The following is a 23,233-nucleotide window of genomic DNA, read 5'->3' as shown; positions in this document are numbered from 1 at the left end:
CAAAAACAATGTCGCTGTCTATTTATAATGTATAACCAAGCTCTAATCGAGGTGTACCTTTGGAACTATTGAGCATATCTTAAGTCATATTTCCTGTCTTGTTGGCTTTTCTTGGTCTTTAGTGTAAATGTGGTCTAATCAAGACTACAATCCTCAAAGTAGATTACCAGAATCTCCAGAATTTTCGTCGGTTCACACCCGAAATTCCCGATGGCCAGCATGCCTGACACTCAACTTCTGCTGCCCTGTTGTGCTTAAAAGACACCCCAGACGCTGGCTTTGAAAACTTCACACATCTAATTACCTGATTGCAGTATTCCATGCATAAATGTTCCACTTTTGCTGAGTCATGTGTAAAACTCATTCTATTTAATACGCGACTGTCTTCTCCGGCTCCGATGCAAATGCAGCTAATGTGTTGTGCCATTATCACACCAAACTACGTGCGTAGCTTATTCTTGCTATCGCCACAATCCAGATGAGGGTTTATAGTTTCCCAATCGTACCATCGCGAACCGACCTGCTTGGTGGAAGAAATAAGAGGCTTGGATAACGCATCCTGCTACAGATGCGGATTATACGCAGTGACAAAGCAACACTTGAGCCTTCCCTTTCCCACGTGGCAGCAACCTCTCCACTGTTTGTTTCCACGAGGCAAATGTGAATTGCGTAACAGGTCAGATTTAGATTAGGGCCTCTTATTATTAGAGGCTGTGACCGCCTGCCACCAAGTGTGAGCTGGAGTCCTGCCTGTAAATCGGCTGCTTTGGCCAGGACACACAAACACGCACCTCTCAGCTGTCTTCATGTCCCCGGGCCAGCAGCAGATCAGTGCAGTAATGTGGGATGGAAAATGTCCTCCAGGACTGGGGAGCGAGGGTCAGCGTTCGTAGCTAAAACGTTATTTAGGGCCAACACGGCGGCGGCAGTGCATACTGGACAATTTGTCATCGCTGAAGAAGGCAAACGTAATGCTCATTTGTTTTGGCCGTTGCTAGTCTAGTGTGGTGCGTGTGTGAGGAAAAACAAAACCAGGCAAATAATCCAATTTCAGCGTTTTGAACACAACAGTGTTTCTATTTTAACAGAGACAGATGGGACGATAGAAGACACGCATGCACACACACACACACACACTTTCATATAAACTGGCCCATTAATCCATGCAGGGGGGACACTGGACAAAAAATTGTGCAAGCTCTGTCGTGTTCTCTATTGGGCAAGCTGCTCAGCCTTACGTGCACACAATGACGCTCACTTTACACTCCTGTCTAATTTGAATATTGCTAATAGAAGAATCCCATCCTGCTTGGTTGGGTTCTCTTATTTGTTTATGAGCACATTTCATTCAAATGGAACCGAGAGCAGCAGCTTGAAGTCTCACCAGCAGACGATCAAAGTCAGAAGCACTGACGGGCTTAACTGCACTGCATCTGCTCGAATCAAAGGGCTGTGTGCCGTATGCACAGTGCTGATAATAACATGCAGTCAAAGAGTGATGAGGCGCAGATTGGAAAGAAAGAATAATAAAGGTCTGAGCTGATGCTGGGGGGAAATCGAAGGTATTTGGACAAGAGCATCCCCCCAAAAAAATAAAACACTATTTGCATTAAGAAAAACCTTCATTGGCTGACAAAATTATGCTGAAGCAACAGTGAGCGCCATACTTCTAACCAAAGGACAGTTTTACTAAAAATAACCCAGAAGAAAGTAAGAGCCTTGTCATGATAGACTAGGTGGTGCTCATGATGTTTACGGAAGACAGACACCAGGAGTTGTTAATATTACATTAAAAACATCTCCTTCCCCCTCATCGGGCGTGTGCGCGCGCTTATAACTCGTGTTATGGTGCGGACGGATGGATTTCAACGACGATGTGCGCCTTATGTCGCTCGTTTGCTCGTTGCTCGGGGCAACGACCATTTGTCATGCAACGATATGGAACGTGCATTGAACTGCAGCATTGGTGCGGCAAAAAGACTTGTTATCCCCTCAGGAGGCAGGTCCGACTGTTCGACACGAATGCGAGTGGCCCCGTACGTCCTACTTCTTTTCTTCCGTGACCGGGCGGGGGTCACATGACTACAGGGAATGCGCAAAAGGTGTCTCCATAGCTGCGTTTCCACCGCAGGAACTTTGGGGTAAATTTACGGGTGCCAGCCCCGTATGTGCGTGTCTCCACTGCAGGAGCCTTCCCAACCAGGGAGCGGAGGTCCTATTCGAGGGTAGGTACTCCGCTGGCCCGATAAACTCCCGACCGGACTTTTGTGCTGATTGGCTAAAAATTTAGCATAAAAAAATTATCTTACCTTCATGCGCGACGATGATGCATTCTCGGCTTAAGTCTCTTCCACAAAAACAATTCTCTTAATAATCCTTTGCCTATTTCCGTTCCACTCTACTGTTAGCCTTTTCAAATTCTTCATCTAAACGCCATCTCCTCTCACTCAAACCATCCATCCGTGCCAAGTACATGAAATAAAAAGCTGAGAAAAACAGCAACCACCTGAAGTTTTTCTCTTTCCTCATTGTTGTTATTTTTGTCGTGCTGTGCTTGGGTGACAACACGGGAGAAACCGTCGCGCGTCGTTTACTCGTGACGTCGTGAAATGGGACGCAGCCACAAACGGGCTGAGAGGACGGTTCCTGTGAATGTCCCTACCCCCTTCCCATACCCGAACGTCCTGCGGTGGAAACGCGGCTCATTACACTTTTGCGAAATACTTCTTTTTTGACACGTCTCAAAAACCACCACATGAGAGCGTTTTTCGAAAATCATGTGTTTCCATTACCAGCTTGCCTTTTTGCAAAACTGAGGGCAATGGACACGCAACTAAATACAAATTTCATGTCAAGGAATTTGATGCTACCTCTTAAAAGGGAAAATCGTCAGGAAGACTTCATGCTTCCATTATGTTATTGTGTCCAAGCTAAGGCTGGGTTAAAATATCGATATATCAATACCAAATCGATATTGCTTTTCATAGCCCAATATCAATTCATAGAACCATGTAACATGTATACCTTTAATACGTCTTTTTCCGGTAAATGAATGTGCCCGAGGCGAGCACGTACATGTTCAAAACCTAATGTAAGAGTTGTTCAAATGTGCCCTTGTGTTATTCAGAGTACCCCAAAAGGAGCCCAGTGATTACACAGAAAGAAAACGGCACAACTAAAATTCTGCGCCACATTGGAGCCAAAAGTAGAATCCTGATTGTTTACTGTGCATCTTGTTGCTCTAAATAGTAAATAAGTCATACTGCACTATAACTTGCACAAGACTACGGACTACTTCTACTTGTCTACGTGCAAAAGGGTCAAAATGATTCTTACAATATTTGCTTTACTCAGGCAATCAATCGTATCTTTTTGCAATTACAATTTATCCAGATGCTGCATCAGGACATTCACCTTAGCATAGAAAGAAATTGCTAGAATGTTGTTTGGTATATTTGTATCGGTAGCGGTGTAGCATCACCAAATAAACACTATAGCCAATACAATGACAATCAGAATTGTTTTTATTGTCAGATTGTGCCATAACACAAACAAACTCAGCTTGGCCATCACTAGTTTAGTGTGACATAATCATACAGCATGAACGTTTTGATTCATGTGGCCCAAGATGCACGTACGCAGGCACACAGACACACACAGACACACACACACAGTCGTGTCTTTTAAATGAATATAGGGAAGCAGAGTGGGAGATTACCCTGACAGTGCTTGCATGCCAAATCTTCTTACTGCAGCCCCTGGTGAGATAAATATAGACAACTTGGTAGCGCTCACAATTTTTTCCCCCAGTAATTTGGATTTCAAAGCACACTGCTCAATAACTGTCTGGGGTGCGCGCAGGCCCCGCCCTCGCGCTTCAAATTAAATTGATTTATGCATAACAACACTAAACCATTAGTTATTAGCCATATGTCTGTTGTGCTACATAAATGCACACAACTTGGCAAGTGCAGTGAAGCGCTGTCTCCTCAAAGGAAATTTTGATCCGGGTTGTATTGTAGTGTTGAGTGTGTACTTTGCAGTTTGGCAGTTGTTTTTTTTATTTAGGATTCAGAAAGCTTTTTTGGGGGGGGGGATTCAAGAATCAAAGTGCAGCCACTGCAAGCTCTGCCCCGGAGCCAATCAGAGTAACAAAAATCACACTCGCCTTTTGGCCCAGCAGAGCAGTTTGTAGGGCGGGACGAGGACTGGCTAACTTGAGAAAGGACCGCCGTCTTTCAAAACAGGCGAACGTCAACGAGACAAAAAAGAGAGTGTGTATAGTGTATAGTATAGAATGTCACACACAAGATCCATGGAACCCACTTGGTGAAAAAAAAATATCTTTAGACCTCACATTCTTTTTAACTGGGTCACATATCTGGTCAGAAAATGGCATTTTCATTAAATAATATAAGAATTGTTAATACTGCTGAATACATTTTAAAAAGGCAACATGGTAAAAGAAAACAATTATCAGAGTTTCGCCCGTGGTGATGTACGACAACACTATTTCTTTTCCCGTCCTGACATAAAAGAGTAGCTCCGGAATACTAACTGACTTAACGACAAGCGGAGAGCAGTCATCAGTGGTCACACCAGATTAATAACCAGAGGGCAAAAATGGACGTTACCACGGCAACAGGGACATTGTGTTAAACACTCCCATCACGGTGATTGAAGAAGTGGAAATGAAAGCGCACGTTTGCATCTTTGTAAATGACACCGAGTAGTGGATTGAATGTTTAAGGGCAGCCAAAGCTCGCGTTGTGTTCTCGCTAAAGACTGCACTCTAAAAACATTTGTACTTAAGTGATTACAGCATGTTGGCTTGTTTGGGCTGCCATAATAACTCATCTAAATGTCCTCATCCATAGGAGTGCATCTTCTCCTTTGTGTGGTGTGACTGCAGAAGCTGCCCTCCACCCTGTTCAACTTGACAGTAATAAGACGTCAGCATAGAGCTCACCTTTCCTGTTTTGTGCCAAAGCAAATAAAACAATGGAAGTGGAAATGTGGTCTGCGCACAAAGTGATAGGTTGAGACTAGCCTTGGCATTTCAAAAGTTTTTGTGGATAAAAACTAACCGATAGAAAGCATGACATCATCACCTTTGTGCGTTACGGAAAATTAATGTTATAAATGGTACCAATTCCGATACCCAGTTTACCTAGATTTGTTTGTTTTTTTCCAACATGAAAAAGCTGCCCTGCCATTGGTTCAGAGCATTCAAGGGCCAACAATATATCTTGGTTCGGCATGCAGTGAACACATCACACATCAGTGAATGTGGTGCACAAGCAAGACACAAGATGCTGCATCCAAAGTCCTATATTAGCGTCGGAAATAATGGTATGTTACTTGTTAGTACTTAGGGTATCGGAAATGGCAGCATAAAACCCTGATCGGAGCACCCCTAAATCTTTTACTACCTGTCTGCTTGCAACCCACAAAAAAGTGGCTCTGCAACTCAGTTTTGGGTCCCAGGCTTGTTTAGCTACAGCTGCTTTAGTTTTTTAAAGCAACAAACTATTAAGCTGTCATCCCGCAAACCTCACCAATCTACTTTGTCAACTTCAAGTTTGTAGCAGAATATCTAAGTATGTAAAGTTTAGCAGCGGCTGCTGTTTCATTTGCACATATGCTACTTCAAAATCATTAACTCAGGACACAAGTGTGTCTGCCGCTCTCCCACGCTGCAATACAAAGGGGCAGATTTTGAGCACACATAGCAACAAGCCCTGATTGGCTTATGGCCCTGAGTACAGTTCCAGCTGAGGAGAACCCTTCCTCTGTTTTGTCAACTCAGCTGCCATTGTTCTCTCCACACACAGACATAAATACACACGCAAACTTGGTCCTCTCTCACACCCGCCCGCGATTGTTAGGCACAATCAGCAGTTGTTTGCTGAGCAAAAAGTACATGTTACCGAGGTCATATGACAAATGAACCATGTTCCACTTGGGGGGGGGGGGGGGCTTTTTCATGAAGCAACAGACAGAACTCAGCTGATGCGGAAAAAGCAGGCTGTCTTCTTCTGTATAACCCAGAAAATTCTAATCTGGTTTAGATCATCATCATCAACAACAAATGCTACACTCATAAAGAGTTCAAACCTGCAATTTAGCTCAGTAAGTCTTTTATAAGTGAATTCAAATTAATCCTATTAAATGTGCTGAGAATTAAGAGTTCAGTTCGGAATGATGAAAAACCGAAACAAAGGATGCCTATTAATGTTAAGCGAGTGTGTTAGGTTTCCACATTTCACCTAACAAGATTAACTAGTCGATGAATTTGATACTATACTCTCCCAGAGTGACCTCAAGACAAAAGGATTAATGTTTCCAGTTAATATTTTTGTAATGCCAGTGGCAATAGAAGGAATTTTGCCTATTTAGGCAGTAACCAAACATGCACGAGGCATGAGTGTGTGGTGCCAGGCTAAAAGGCTTGAGCCAACTAAAGGCATGGCATGGAACTGCCTAAACTACTTAAAGGCACCATTTATTCAAAAGAGTTGCTCAGTAACTAGGATGAGGCATGCAACTACACATTTAAACGGTCTGTAACAGACTGAATTTTTTTCCACCTTTCTGCACGCGTCACAGTTCTGTATTAATGGCACTGACACCGAACGTTGGAATGACATCAACGAAGCAATTTTCCACCTTGAATATCGTAGAGACACAAAAGAGGTGCCTGTTTGTAAAAACTTTTATCACACTCAACTAGGGGTGTTAAAAAAATAATGGATTCGGAAATATATCGCGATATTGCAGCGCACAATTCTCATATTGATTCAATATGCAGCCGAATCGATTTTTAAAGCTCAAGTTTTGATGGAAATAATCAACAAAATGTTTTAATTAGATTTATGACTCACATTTTAAGCATGGACGAATGTTATATTAATGGAACATTAAGCCTTAAAATTAGATTTCAATGCTGTTTAAACATGAAACTGATTTCAACCTGTTTGTTAAATACGGTGGACCACAGATATAAGCCTGAAGAAGATTTTCATACAAATCTTAGTGTACGTGTACAAGTTTACTGATTAGTATTTCCTAAATTTGAGTAAAAAAAAAAATCACAATAATAGACTTATATATTCGTATCGGGATTAATCTGTATCAAATCGAATCGTGACCTATGTATCGTGATACAGATAGAATTGCAAGGTACTCGGCAATTCACAGCCCTACACTCAACACACTTATACTGTTGTGTTGAAAGAAACTCTTGCTGTCTGACAAATATTTTATGATTTAGACTAGATGCTTACGCTTCACAGTTATCTGTAAAATAAATGGGTCTAATGAGAGTTGGTGGTGTGAATTTGAGAATGGTCAAATGTTACTTACAAATAGCGTGTACGTACGTACAGTTAATAAATTTGACAGTTTAGATCACTCCAAAATGGATTTAATTTGTTCTTGGAGGTTTCACTATACAAGTGCAAAAGAAAGAAAGAAGACGTGCTGTAGATTTATCCAAACTCTCACTCTTGAGAAGGCTGACAAAGGATAAAGTCAAAACCATGTTCCTCTGACATTTATTTTTTCCACATCCTCTTTATTAACTGTAACCATCCATCATTGTTCAGAAAATGCCACAAAAAAAGATTTTTCGCAAATGGCCCAAGTGGCCTCCATGTGAAGGTTTAAAAGACCATTTCTCTCGGAAAAACAAATCAAGACTCCGCTAAAGTCATGCAGAATACAAACCACATAGATGAAAGACTTTATTCCACTCACCCACGTATACTACAATACAAGGGCAACTCGTGTTATGCGAACCTGACATTTTGACCTTGAAATTCTTGTAGACACATTACAGCTGGAGTCCCTTTGCCAACCCACTCTAAAATGCATTTTATGCAAATGTGAAAGAGTAGCAATAGAAGAAGTTACTTGTCCACATCACGCAGAATTACCTTGAACAAAATTGCCATGAAGCTCACATCCGAAAAAATTCAGTCTCTGATAACGGTGGAAAAATGCAAGAGATTCTTTTTACGGTCCAAAATATTATTTAAGTCTCTGGTGGAAGCAGCAAGTCTGATGGTGGCGTGCTCAGGACACTGGAGCAGTAGGACACCCTGTAACCGGAGCCAACCTCGAACGTGAACGCATGGGCCTTTGACCTCGCCAGCGCTTCTCATGCCAACTTCTAGAAAGGGGAGATACAGTGAAGCAATCTGAGCGGCGTCGCTCAGGAGGTTGTTAAGGAAAGTGTGTCACTTGTGGAACTGATACACTGAGGTAGCGTGGTTGATGACTGTGTGAGCAGTCTTCAACACTAGCCTCTTTACAGAGAGATCCTGCAAAACAGACGCACCAGAGTTGTGACCGCATTTAACCGCTTTTGCCTGTTATACAACTCAGTGAAGCGGAACGTTGGCATTACTGTGTTTTCACACGGCGACTGACCTTCTGCGATCAGGCTCACATCACCCTCCTCAATAAGATCATCATTTAAATGTGTGACAACATCAGCACCAGCATGGGGTGAAGCAAGTATTCAGATGTTAAACTTCTCACCCGAGCAGAACATCAGACAGTCACGGAATATTCGGAGGACAATTTGGCCAAATAAAGCAAGTTGTGAAAATGTCAGCTTGCAGAGCCAGTATAACAGGGGCAAGAACTTGATGGGTCGACACTTGACAGAGCTACTCGATGAGGAAAGAGTAACTTGTGGCAGTGGCATATTGAGGTGGCGGTTGATGATTGCGAGTGGCCTACTAGAGCTTTGGCACAATAGTAGTATTGCAAAAAATACAAAACCCATCTGTTTTTGCTGTTGTGCACAAATCAGACTTGTCATCTTATTTTGAGCACCACAACACACAATGTACAGTGCCTGCAATGGTCTAAAATACCAGTTGGTACAGTGGTGCGCGCTAAGAGCGAGCGCTAGCTATGCCACTGCTGGTCTGCATGAGTAAATATTTACAAGCTCAGCCACGGACTGAAATAAACTTGCAAGTTAAGGTAGGAGTGAGCTAGCCTTCGTCTGTCAACAAGTCTACAGAATTTACTGAACAATTTAGAGCACCCATTAACAGTGCACTATTCAATCAAAAGACAAAAGGAAAAAATCTGGCCAGTAAAAATCAGCTGAGTACAGGGGGAAAAAAGAACATTAAGCTCATAGAACAGAATAAGACTTACTGCCATCGGAACTGGTGCAAAGATGAAGATCTACGGGGTTGGTGACTCTTAAAAATACTCAGGCCAATTGGTTTGCTTGACTTGACGAGATACGTGTGAATGAACAGGAGTAAAGGGGATAGCGGTCTCAAATTTACTGAACCCTCAAACTGATGTTAATAAACAATGTGCTCAATGCCTCCACAACGAGTCCCTGAGGTGCTCTTCGTTAACGGTGTAACCATGTATCTCCCTGAGAAGAGCTGGGAAACAACATAACCAGGTAATTAACTGCCAGTGTTAAGATTTTGCTTTATTAATTATAATTACGACAAGGATAAGTGCCCTTCCCATGCTGCTGCCTTTTTGATCACCAAACAACCATCACAATACCAGTCACTGATCATATTTTTTCGCAGGAAAGTTGCACAAGTCTGGCCTTGTTTATAATTCAATGTGTCACGATACGTTCCAAAGATGAAAATATGACAAAAATGATCAAATCTTCTCTTATTAGCCGGTGAAAAATCAATACAAACGTTCTTCGTTTGGAAAGCAATGCTTTCTTGTTTTCTTTTAATCCCATCCATCCATTTTCTGAGCCGCTTATGCGACTTATGCCATGATTTTCCCATAAGGTCTGCACTGGAAAACCACCATGCACCCTTAGATCAGAATTGAATATTAGTTTTGAACTACAATTACAACTACAACAACAATTAATCGACAACTCATCGAGTATCAAATTGATTGATCATTCTTTTGGATAATGAATTGTTTGGTACCTTTTTAATTTAAAATTGTCCAAATGTTTGAAATCTCAGCTTCTCAAAAGTAAATGTTACCCGATTTCTGTAGTTCTCTATGAAAGCGGACTGATTATCTTTTATGTTGAATCAAAATAAAACATTTGCTTTTACTTTGGAAAACAATGATCAACATTTTTGCCTATTTTCATGTTATGGCTAACCCAGTAACTGAATTTATGTCAATTTGAAATGTCATGCCAATTATAAATAGTTGTAGCTCTAATGTTAACCTTGCACTAACCAATAAAAAAAAAGCCTTAACTTGGCCCAAAAAAAAAACATTCCAAAGACAGACCTAAATACACCAAAACCCTAAGAGTCATTAAAATAGCCACTCCCCACCTTGGCTCGTCCTGTTGTATAGCGATGACATCACTATACAACGGGTGGCAAGCTGGCAGCAGAAAGATGACCCATGCTGGTACTTTCAGCTTTAACCAATCCGCCGCTAAGACTCTGCAGCTTGTTAACATTGAGCCTCAGTGGTGTGTCGAGCACTTAGCATGTGCAGTCATCACTAAGCATGTGCAACATAAAATGTTTCATTATTACGCAAGTGCATTACCACACTGGAAAAACTGGAAGCTTCAATCCCTTGCAGCGATGACGTATGGCTAGGCTCCTTAAGATATGGCTTGTCATAACAGCATCAGGGATAAATGCTGGCCGAGGATTGACCTTCATTAGCCTCTTGCACACTGCCTGTAAAAGCATTTTTCTGCCTTTGACATAGTATCAGAGCTCTAACAGGGCCCGGATGCAACTTATGTGGGAGCAATATAAAGCAGCACGTCAATGGATAATAATAAAATCTAATTAAAACGAAAATCTGAATAGGACATCAAAATTATTAAGCTACAAATGAGAATGATTGCAGCAAATCACAAATATAAATAAACTTGAACAAATTATTATACAACTTGTAAAGTTGTATTTAAATTGAATGTGCATGTGTCCAGCCCCGTAGAGCTTATAGGGACCGTCTCAGCAGGTTGAATGCAAATTTTGACCTGCAAACTGTGATTCGAAAAACTTATTTCGCTCCTTACTTTTTATTACGTACATTTTTGTAGTGCACGGCATCTGTCCAAATCTCCCACAATACTTATGAGGATAAGCGGTACAGAAAATTAATGGATGGATGGATTTACTACCTTTTAAAACCTAGGACCAGTTATCAAATGAATTTTGAATTTTCCGACTGCAAAATGTCTTTTGTTTATGTCAATGAACTGCCAACAATGACAGTTAGTTTTTTTTTGACAGCTTTTCCGTTAAAATGGTCTCATGTTAACAGACACAGAATTTCACTGTGCTAAGTCAAACAGCAAAACTGAAATGTTTTCAGAAGAAATGAATGAAGGCGTACACAGATGGGTTCAAAGCGAGCGAAAGTAGCGTTACAGATGCAAGCACCTGTTGTTGATAACTCCTGGAGGAGCTGGCAAACACAATACTGGACGAGACAGGTGCTGTGTGCGTCACTCTGCGTTATCTGGGGGCTCTTTGTCAGCGAGAGTGCAGAGTGGATGATCCGCTTGCACGAGTCTGGGACATCTCAGGGCAGCTGTAATCTGGCCGAGGGCAAGACAGAAGGTAGGCGGAGGAGTGGAGCCGGGGTTGAAGGGGGTGTGGGGTGCTGCCTAACGGCCCAATGCAGAAGGCATTGCCATACAAACACAACACACAACTTAAGAGAGCAGTGTGCGCCAGTTGAGTGGCCACATTCACAAAGAAACAGAGTTAATATACTCGATTTATTTTTCCTTTTTAAAAGGTCTCCCCAAAAAATGAGGAGTTGTTTCAAGAAATATCCACACAAAAATGCAAATGAAAGTAATCAAAACATGCTCAGGGCATATATGGCTTGTTGTATTTTTGACATAGAAGTTTAAGTTGTTTGTTTGTGAAACCTCAACAATAGAAAAACCCAGAATCTTGTGCCATTCGAAATAGACTAAAAGTAATTTTATATATAGGGAAAAAGGAATGCATTGACCCTCTGCAGGATGCAATGTACAAAAAAAAAAAAAACTACCAGTACTTCACTGGTACATTGGCTAAAAACATGTTAGGCCAAACCCTCTTCCACTGAGTGGTGGAAGCAGTTTACGGTTTTCTTTATAGGACCTGTAAAAAGTGGTCGGTTGAAACACACAATTCAACGCTGCAATGATTATCAGGAGCAAACTGTTGAACGTGCACTCCCACATTGACCTGACTCATCGCTCAACCCGCAGCAAAACAAGGGGGTCAGATGACTCTGGTTAGCACGGCATAAGAGCTCATGTTGTGCCCTCACATAACCGTGGCCCGCAACATACAACTGAGGCCTGCTGCATAATCTTGGAACAAATTGTTTTGATGTCATTCTTTTTTGTCTTCCATAACTCCAACTTGTATCCAGTGATCGGAAGTTAGCTGTCTGCTTTACACAGTTTTCCTTTGAATAGATGTGATCGATTCATTCAGCCATTCATCGTTCTCAATTAAAATGACAACCCTTTCAACCTACAGCTGACGAAATAGGACTGGCTACTTGAAGCAAAAGATTCAACTGAGTATTATTGACAAACAGAAATTATGTGTGAAGAAATACTTTTTGCTTGTCGTTATGGCACATCAATTTTCGTACATGATGCTCCGTATTTGATGGACATTAGATCTGGGTCTGTTTGCGGTCATTGTTATGCTGAAATATTTATCTTCATCTTCTGACGTTTTTGTGTCAGAAGTAATTGGTATTTAGGACACTCGATAATTCCCTTCACCTTGACTAAAGCCCAAGTTCCTCTGGAAGAGGAAAAACATTCATGATGTACTTTCTTGGTAATGTGCAGTGTTGTTTTTGTTCCATGAATACCTTTGAGAATTGAGACCAAATGGTTCAATCCTGTTCCCCTACTACCGTAGCAAATTTTTCCTACATACCGGTACTTTTATGAGATAAATGCATGTGTTTTTAAAGGAACTTTGGCCATGGTTAAATTCATTTTAGTTATGTAAAGCAAATGACACATTTTTTTTCTTCTCCGTTTTCTTAAAAGACAGACTTCAGTTACGTTGTAACAATTTCCTAACCAATTACTTTCAGCAAGCATGCATTACACTTTCTGGTTTTGTGGACCATAGCTTTTGCTGTACGGTAAGTCAACCACAGGAATCCTACTAGATCATCTTAGCTCCCAAAAACATATAAATACATTCTATTTTAAACATTTTATGTGTCCCAAAGACGTATTTATAAGTTGTTTATGTGTTTTTTTTATGCTAGAGCATACAGAAGGCTTTGATGCAGCGTCTCGACTGCAAAGAAGGGTTGAAGGCATAGTCGTTATTTTACCAACAGCCAGCAGGTGGCAGCAGAGCAAAAGAGATCAATCAGGCCCAGGTTGAAAAAAAAAGTCCTTTACACACATTTCTAAAAAGATTTGTGAATAATGATGAAACTTAGCTATATTCTAATGCCAATTGCTGCAAAACGTAAACAGATACAAATGTACTTTTTTCGTGATGAAGGAAGAGACGCTAATCATTCTTTTGGTAGGTTTCATGTTTTTATAGCAATTGAACACAATATTCTGTCAAAATCCAGTAAAACAGCTGGAAGCGAAGGGGGTTGCTTCAGTGAAAATGGCTGAGAGTGAATTAGTTAATAGCAGCAACCTTAATTGCTGAGAGATGAGGGTTGAGGACTGATAATTATTTTACAAAAGTCTGAAGATGTGACTTCTAACTGGTGAGTTGCTTAACAACCAGATACTTCCTTATATTCCAACTTCCAATCCATATGTTTGGTCCGTTGTCCTTACTATAGTGGCATCCCCCCAAAAAATCCAAATGCAAAGAAAAAGCACAACACTCCTTTTAGATAACCAATGAAGAGACTCGCAGCACAAATTGATGGTCATTTTAGTTGACTTTTGAAGGGCACTTATATTTGTTTGAAATTCTAATCAATAGACATGTTAGTAGTAGCACTCTTTTGACATATGCAGGGAAGCGGGGTTAATAATTTATCTTTAACAACAGATGGCACACTTCTGGACAAGTCCAGACAAGTCCACCCCCCCCCCCCCCCCCTTTCAACCTAAAACTGCCAAGGGTGCCTCAAATCAGCGTCCCACAGTGAGAGTGCCTGCTCTGTTCTCCTTCATGCTCAGTTGCTAAGTAAACACATTTTCTCAGCACTGCAGTGCCTTGCAGTGAGCAACGCCGGACGAGGGGTGCAGACAAGAGAAGGCGTCTGGGCAATGAGCATCCCGACCGAGTTCACCCGCATAGGAACAGTACAGCATGTTCTAAATTCTCAATAGCGCGCCGATGGCTGCCAGTCACGGAGTAGACTTACCACTGTGGGCCAGCATCTACTGGCACAAGCTGTCATAATTGGAACATGGCAACCAGCGACGCGCCAAGATGACACGGTGATAGTCCGTGGCGGGTGAAGCGCAGACTGAGGGGCTCATTTACACAAGATCAGTTTTAACTGGAAACATGGAAATGTTTATACATGACAACAGATCTTTGGAGCCTTTAAATGCCAACATTTTAAAATGAAAACATTCCTGCTTGTTTACATGACAACAGCGTTTTGGAGCCTTGAATTGCCCCCATTTGTAACTGAAAACATGGCTGATAGTTTGCATGACAACAGCGCGTTGGAGCACTTAAAGGCCAACATTTGCAACATTTTCTCTTGGTTCCACAGACTGCAATTATATTGTCCGACATGGTTTTTGCTTTAGCACGCTGTGTGTGTGTGTGTGTGTGTGTGTGTGTGTGTGTGTGTGTGTGTGTGTGTGTGTGTGTGTGTGTGTGTGTGTGTGTGTGTGTGTGTGTGTGTGTGTGTGTGTGTGTCATGTGACATATTAAGTACTACTAGTATTTTCAACACCGACTGGCTGTTGACGAGGCAACGCAACACCATGGAAAGTTCACATTTGCAAACCCCGGCAAAATGGTCGAAGAAGCAAAATTTATGCTACACGCTAGCGCGTGAACTGCATTGACTATATACTGTACATAAACTGGCCGCCAAATTCACTCAACTCGCGTTTGGTCTTGTCACGGCATACAACAACTCGTGTCGTTCGGCCCCAATACATTAAAACAGTGGTATCGGTGAGTACTAACAAGTAACATGCCGATACCATGAATTCTGACGCTAATATAGGACTTTGGATGCAGAATCTTGTGTCTTGTTCATCCACGATATTCACTGATGTGTGACATGTTCACTGTATGCCAAGCTAAGATATCCTATTGGCCCTTGAATGCTCTGAACCAATGGCAGGACAGCTTTTTCATGTAGAAAAAAACTAAACTTAGGTATTGGTATGGTATCAGCATTGGTTGATACCGCAAAGCTGGGTATCGGAATCGGTATCGGGGGCCAAAAAACAGTATCAGAACAACACTAACGACAACCAGACCAATCCAGTTGCGATGGGAGTGAGATATGACCTGGATGAATGGGAAGATCCACCAACACGTGGAATAGTCAACTATTTATGCTCCAAGTTGGAGTCACGCACCAACCCTACATGGTATCATTCTTTTGGAATTCAAAACGAATGTTGTTAAGATGCCCTGCAGAGAGGCCTATGGTCTTCAACAAGTTGTTGTGTGGCAACTCCCTCATTAATATTCCATTCAATTGTAAAAAAGGTAGTTGAGCTGCCTCAACTAGTCAAAAGGAACTGATTTTTTTATTTGTTTGTTCAAGGCAAAATCATTGGGTTAACTACTTGTATGCCAAAGTTGTTGTACAACAAAGAGCAAATTAGCTATCATTACCATCAAATAAATTCTGATTGGATTTCCATCGAACAACCCCTAACACTTTGAAAAAACTTAACTGCATGTGAAATGCTATAACACACACGGGAAAATCCCGTTTTTACGAGGTCGTTGTGGCATGAACACACCATCCCCGCAGCAGCGTGAATCCTGCCACCAGTCTTAGAAAAGCAAACACACAAAAGCGAACACGGCCGTAAAGCGTCCCGCTATCACTCAAATTGGTCGTGACCATCACGACGGCACATGACAGCCGCTGTCGCCATCTTACTGTTCACAGTTGACCCAGCATGCCAAGCTGCATTATATAGGAGGCTAGAATTACCCAAGCGGCAATGCCCTTTATACATTTGTTTGATCCGTCACATCATGGAGGATGTCCGCTCCTGTACAAAAGTAGCCCTCAAGAACAATTACATGAGAGAGTGACAACAGAGGTTGCATGTCACCAACACAACTGTGTGTCTTTCATAACCTCATCAGAACACACAGGGCCACCCCCCGTGATTGACTGCAGCTAATCTCGTCACGCCGCTGTCGCCAGTGTACAATCAATCAGTAAATGCAGGTTTTCCATGATCAGGTATGCAGACGGCATCTCCGCCTGTGTGGAATTAACATAATCACAAACAAGGGTGTCCCCCCTCTCCCCCCCACTTGTCCCTGTTTCACCCTGATCACTGCTGCAGACATGTAAACAGGTTGCCAAGCATAAGGCGGACTGCCTCATTTCCACAACAGGGCTGCACACAAAAAATAGGGAAAACAAACAAGCTGACATGGAGCAGCAGAAAATGGGTGTCCTCATTTGTTTAGGTAAGACGTATATATGAATACTGCGAGACAACACAATGACATCATCATGTCTCTTAGAAACTATGCCAAACACATATGGATGCAGTGAGGTAACAAAGTGACATCCTGTCCATTTTGAAGGTGTTCAACCTACCTCTCTCGGTCTTCATGTTGTCCAGTGTCATCGGGCTTGCGGGGTCTTCTCCCCTCTGGCTTCTTTCGACAGCAAACAGTAGCCCCCCCGACCCCACGAACCTCGCGTTAAGCTCGCCGTGAACAACCCCCTTTGCGGCGCAGCCTGGCTGGGGCTGGCTTGGCCCTATCCCGCTACAAAGCGTCGCTTTGTTAGCATGCTACTGTACTCTGCCATTTTGTTTAAAAGACACCTGCGAGCCCCACTACTAACAGCCGTGCCTCGCTCGGGGTAATGATGGAGGTGGCGTTAGCCAAATAGCTTTGTTTAAACGGCAGCCTCTTTTGTTTTAAACAAACTGGCGAGCTGAGCTATAGTGACAGCCCCCGTTTAAATGCCACCACCTGACCCATAACGTAATGGTAACACAGCTAGTTAACTTCAACTACGACTCGTACGTGATCAGCGCGTCTTCTTCGTTGGTCGCCATCGACTTGGCCGCTCTTGACTCATTTCAAAACTTTTCTCCCCCACAACAACAACGCAAAAAATAGCACGACTCCGCTAGGGCTGAAGCTAACGTTTCATTCGCGACGAAAAGCTGGCGAGACGGTCGACTGTTACACGGACGATATCAACGAAGTAAGTACGGATGAAAGAAACGCGGTGATCCTGCCTCGTCGTGATGCTTATTACAGTCTGACCCCCCTCTTCGTCGTCGTCTTCCTCCTCCTCCTCAACACGCACACACACTCCTCCATATGGGTCCTTCCCTCCCCACTCGGCTTGTCAAAACTATTGTTGGGTCTTCGCGAACGAGTCGACACAAAGGAATGGCTCTTTTTCGTGACGATTTGTATTTTGTAGCCTCTTAGGACTTCACTAGAAAATGTTTCATTATAATGCCTTAAAGTGTTTATTGATTTATTGTAAAAATAAATAAATGAATACATATTTTTAAAATATGTGGGTAAATATACATCAATTATAAAAAAAAGTGCCATCTAAAATGAGTATCATGTCATTGTGTATAAAATACAAAAATATTACATGAACACAAATATCTCATTATGTTTTTAATTATTCAAAATTAATTAGTGTAAAATTACACAATTGAAAATAAGCATGACAATTATTTAGTAACATATAAAATGGCAAGTGTGTGTAAATTACTATAATTAATTTTTAAAATTATTTACAAAAAATTGCAATGAATCAATAGACAAAATCTCAAATGATCCAAATTACAAAAAAATATTTATCAATTTTAGAAAAAAAAATACAGGACTTTCAACATTGTAAATGCTCATTGGGCGAGATAAAAACAGAAAAGAAAAAAAAGGTGAGCCCTTGGGCTTTTCCAAGCATAATTTGTGACTTCTATTTTCATTTATTTGACATTGACATAAATTAAATCATTTGGCATGATGGCATTGAACCAAGTCGTATGTATAAGACAGAAGACACAACGTTTGGGGTTGTTTTGCACAAGCAGATAAAGTGCATTGTTTTTACTGTAAAGTAAAACTGGCATACAACAGCACACATATGAAATACAAAATATATTACTATAGCATGTGCTAAACATTGGGTTTAATTATGTGAATTCTAGAAATTGTGATTATTGGTTTTAAATACAGCGAATCACTATAGGCGAGACGGAATGTCCATCTGAAGTCAAAACACATGAGCGCAGCTCTCGTCACGTGTCCCAACAACAGCCACGCTCGTCGTCACTTCCCTCTTTTTTCCCTCCACGTGAGCTTGCAACCATGGCAACCGTCAAGCGTTTAAAAGCAAAAACTTTCAACAAGAGCCAACATGCGTGTTGCTAAATAAAACGTCGCAAGCGTCATGTTCGCGACTGACACAACAAAGAGAAAGGGGGGCGGGTCGGCGCTACATTCTACCAGCTGATTGGTCGGCCGGGGATTTGGGAGCATTTTCACGTGTGCACGTGTGGCGAACATTTTGTTCTGGCGTGTGGTTGGGTAGTATGGATACAAAGATCGTGGATATTAAGACGATGCGCTGTTCCGTTTTAAATCTGTTGCTGAGTAACTTAAGCCCCAGAAGGACCTATCAACTTTTTTTCAAAATATCTAATGTGATATATAATGTGATATGTATGTAGTGTAGACTACTGGACTGGTCCTCACAGGATTGATACGACAAATGTTCATTCGTTTAGACTTATTTAGAGTTATTACTATAGTGACCTAGAAATAACATCTGATACAAAAAAAGAAAGAAAAAGTGAATAGCATAACTTTACAATTAAAAAATCTACTCTTTATTTCTAAGGACACATAGTGGCGGCGTTGTAGTTAAAAAAAAAAGATGAGTGGGATGTCATTATTATGCCTTCTTTGTTTTCACGTTATGTTGTTGTTCTTTGTTACATACTGACACACTAAACTACCAGCAGCAGTACCATCTTTTCAAATGCTTGGACTTTCTACAAACTAAAAGGAATAATTTTAAGAAAAAGGGTCCCCACCACTCTTGATACCACATACAAAGATTGCAGCTGTGGGGTCGGTGAAAATAGGGTCAAAGTTCACAGGATTTCTGCAAATAACAGGCAGTTGACTCTATCCAACAAAGGAACAAAGTTTACACAAACAGACTCGTATTAGTGCTTTACACGAAAATGTCTAAAGTTTTATACAATTCATTGTTTTCATTTCTTATTTTGTAAATTACATAGTACACATGTTTTTATTTATTTATTTGAGATGTAGAAAATTTACATTTACATTACTTTTCAATTTCTGATCATCAGAAATTTTGACTTGATCAATATTTACGATCAATAATATTTATGTGTTCGGTTAACACCACCACAGTATTAAAAAAAAAAAAAAACTCAGCTCGCATTTCTTCTTTGTAATTTCCTGTAGCCTGGTACGGCGATAGACATCTGGTTTGTCTATAGAGGTGTGGTTGGTTATGTGTGCAGTGTGCTATTAGAGCAGTAAGTATACCAACAACAATATTTTTCAAGAGGGTTTTCCTCGTCATGTGTGGGGTTTCTTGCATCTTGCATTTTGCCACTTACCGTCAACTAAAAATGACATCACAATGGCCAAGGGCTCAGCTTGCGAGCGTCACATGACCATACCAAAAAAAAACAGCCGCAACGGTCGTTACCTGAGCCCTTATGCACTGTGATGTCATTTTCAATGGACAGCAAGTGGCAGTACAAAGCAAAATGGCCGTCCAATGTGTGAAAATGTTTTCCCCCTGCTTAATTCATATTCTACAAATGTAATAAATAATGATCAGAATGTTGTGTTGAGAGTGAGACAAGTGTAGCGCATAGAGTATATTATTTTTAAGATTTTTTTTTACTTGACTTCCCCTTTTGAAAAAAAATGGCAGTGTGTCCTACCCTTTAAGGAGGAATAAATCAATTGATTATCAATTTTAGAATGGTAGATTATCAACACAAGGAAGATCCCCATACACATTCGCAGTGACCCTCAGCATTTAGTCTGCTTGATGCAAAAAATAATCGAGTCATTCTGAACTGGTTGGGCACACATGTAATATGTTCCCAGACTTTTTTTCTTTAAATTTTTTTTTTTTATAATAATAGTTAGGCATGAAAATTAATAATAAAATTAAAATCTATGCCTACATGAGAATGCAGGGCCTTGGTGGAGGTCTACTGAATGAACCAACAGTGGTCAAAACAAAGAAGTGGTGAGATGTATTTGCCAAATTCTAGAGCCGTTGATAGAGAGGATTTGGCCAACTCGGTTTTGCATGGTAACAACATGGCGTCCATATGTCATGTGACTAGCAGCTGACCACTACTCTCCGCAGTTGACTTTGATTGGTCAACTGCTGGTCAAATGACATACGGACGCCATGTTGTTACCCTGCCTAAACCGAATTGGCCAAACTCTCTCTATTAACGGCTCTGCCAAATTCAGGTTCGCAGCTCCATCTCGTGGATAAATTCGAATATTGCAATAGACCCCTCCCACTCTTTTGCCAGCAGCGCCTCTCTCTCTCTCTCCCTCCCTCCTTCTCTCTCTCTCTCTGCCTCTCTCTCTAAAAATATTCACCCAAACACAGGTCAATGCTTAAAAAGTCACGTGTTCACCTCAGAATAGCTCCCACATTCCTCCCACAAGGTTTCCTGATATTTGGTTCCCTGATTGTATGTAAACACAATTTTGTACCCAAAGCTTGTCCGAAAACGTGAAAAAAACTCACCAAAAAAAAACCCCCTTTACTGACACATTCAGAGTGAATCCTAGTGTTAGCCTGGGGGGGCGCTGTAGTCCCCGCAAAGTAACAATACAAAATAATATACTGTACTGTAAAACGACAATATAACTTCAAAGTAGTTTCCTTTATTATTTGTGGTCCCCAGGCCATTATTAATACCAGAACACGCACACATTGGTGGCCAAATGGGCCAGTTCTAAACACTTGATATATCTTTATAAGAGCTCCTGGATGCATATTATGGGCATTTGATTTTTGGTCGGCAGAGGCGCACATCACAGTAGATCCCCACGATGTGACTGTTAGCAGACTTTTGTCCCCATAAACCGGTAAATACCTGTCTACAAACACAAGTGAATATCAGTTTCTCTTCTGTGATGTCTACTGCTCCAGACAGCATTGATCACTGATTTAGGCTATTTATCAAGCACATTCTCTTCCAAGGCAAACATGACATGTTATATTTGACTTCCTTATCTGACTTGATGCTTTATTGATTGCCTTTGCAGAACAAAACACACGGCAATAATGACAAGAGGCAGAATTTTAGAATTTCCAAATACCAACGATTTATTTTAACCCCCCCCCCCCCACTCCACTACAGAAATGTTGAAACATTTAAACGAGTGGGGGTAAAAGCTGGATGACATCATCACCTGCTTCTCAACTCCTGTTGTCTTGTTTTGGTTTTGTCTTGGTTTGCTTAGCAATCACAACAGATATTGCACGACACTGAGAAAGCAGTCGCAAAAGCTCTGTGGGATGGAATACAGCAAATCAAGTTGTATATGGGAGACTTACACAATAGTATGACTGTGTAGTAGACTGAGTAGTTTGTTGTCTTTGTATTTAGAACTTAATTACGGACCAGATCAAATTCTCTTGAGGTCCGTAAAGTATATGACCCAAGTGCCATACACTTATTTACAACAACTACGAATATAAGCCTTTTGGCCGAAGTTTCAGGCTAAGTTAAGTCAAACTGGAAAGGTTATAAAACACTTTAGGTTCATTCTGAAAATTTACCTAAAAGTCCAATACACCTCACCTTTTTTTTAGTAGGGCGTATTGTCCACCGCTGACATTTCACAATGATTTAAGACTTTCAAATGACCACAAAAAAAGCTTTTTCATGAAAAAAAACAAAAACAAAAAACAACCACTTCCAACATCAGCGTGAATTAATGGAAGTACATTCCTACATGAGTGAGAAACAATACATTCCCCAGCGTTTTGAGATCCCCTGTGATTGTCTTAGGCACCGTGTAGTATTTTTTTGTTGCAAGACTTGTGACCAAACTCTACTATCATACAGGAACCCCTTAAATGGACAAAATGAATTTCACAGATGCAACGTGCACTCTCTTTGGTGACTGCATGGTATGATGAAGTGTCATTAAAAAAAAAAGAAAATTTGTGGCTTTACGTCATCATTTTAATTAATTTAGGTCCACATTATTGCATCCAGCAACAACAAAATGACAACTTTAATTATTCTTTTAAATTAAATTGTCAACCAGTTGCACATTATTAGATTGTGTTAAAGCCAATTTAATTATTTAAAAAAATATATCGTCTTAAAACCAATTTAATCAAAAAAATAAATAATGAAGTGGTTAAAAATATGATAGACTATGTATTATTATTATTATTATTATTATTATTATTAGTGGTAAATGGGTGATGACTTGGGTTATATATTTCCAGAAACTTTCCATGGGATGTTGAACTTGGGTGTTTTTAGAAGTAGCCTATCTCCCTAAAAATATATTGTTTACATTGTTTATTGATACACTGATGATAATAAAAAGATGAATAGAATTGCATTTATCTGGATGATTTCGATTTATAGGGAAGATTTAAAGAACCATACTTTGTATCTTATTTAAAGTGAAGTCAAGATGGATGATACTTGGTGAGAATCGGTGAACTAAAGCACTGCCAAATCATAAAATAATAATAATAATAATAATAATAATAATAATAATAATAATAATAATAAATAATAATTACAACATTTAAAAAGTCATAAAAGTTAAAATATCTTCAAGGTTTAAAACGTGGAATTCATGAGTAGCCTATTTCTTTGTATAATAGAAATGTACAAATTTAATTATGTTAATGCTACAGAAATAAATGACCTTGAATACAAATTGAAGCTGAAGTTATAATTGAGGAAAGAAAAAAAATCATGATGATGATGATAATAATAATAATAATAATAATACTACTACTACTACTACTAATAATAATAATAATAATAATAATAATTTTAAAAAGCTGTAAAAGTGGACAA

At 40.5% G+C, this 23,233-nt stretch overlaps 1 protein-coding gene across 1 annotated transcript in view; it reads right to left on the bottom strand.

Annotated features, from left to right (window-relative positions):
* atosa (atos homolog A) overlaps positions 1-17,455 on the bottom strand; it is a 33,901-nt gene extending 16,446 nt beyond the window's left edge. The window contains exon 1 of the mRNA XM_086072021.1: positions 16,717-17,455. Within this exon, the coding sequence (XP_085928147.1) occupies positions 16,717-16,747 (31 nt within the window). The 5' untranslated portion in view covers positions 16,748-17,455. The remainder of the gene's footprint in view (positions 1-16,716) is intronic.
* Between the last annotated feature and the right edge of the window lie 5,778 nt (positions 17,456-23,233).

Source organism: Leptonotus elevatus, chromosome 3 (genome assembly GCF_054856555.1).
Source record: "Leptonotus elevatus isolate MCC_2025b chromosome 3, RoL_Lele_1.0, whole genome shotgun sequence".
Classification (NCBI taxonomy): Eukaryota; Metazoa; Chordata; class Actinopteri; order Syngnathiformes; family Syngnathidae; genus Leptonotus; species Leptonotus elevatus.
Note: the sequence above shows the minus strand (reverse complement) of the source record. Positions and strands in the feature narration are given on the sequence as shown.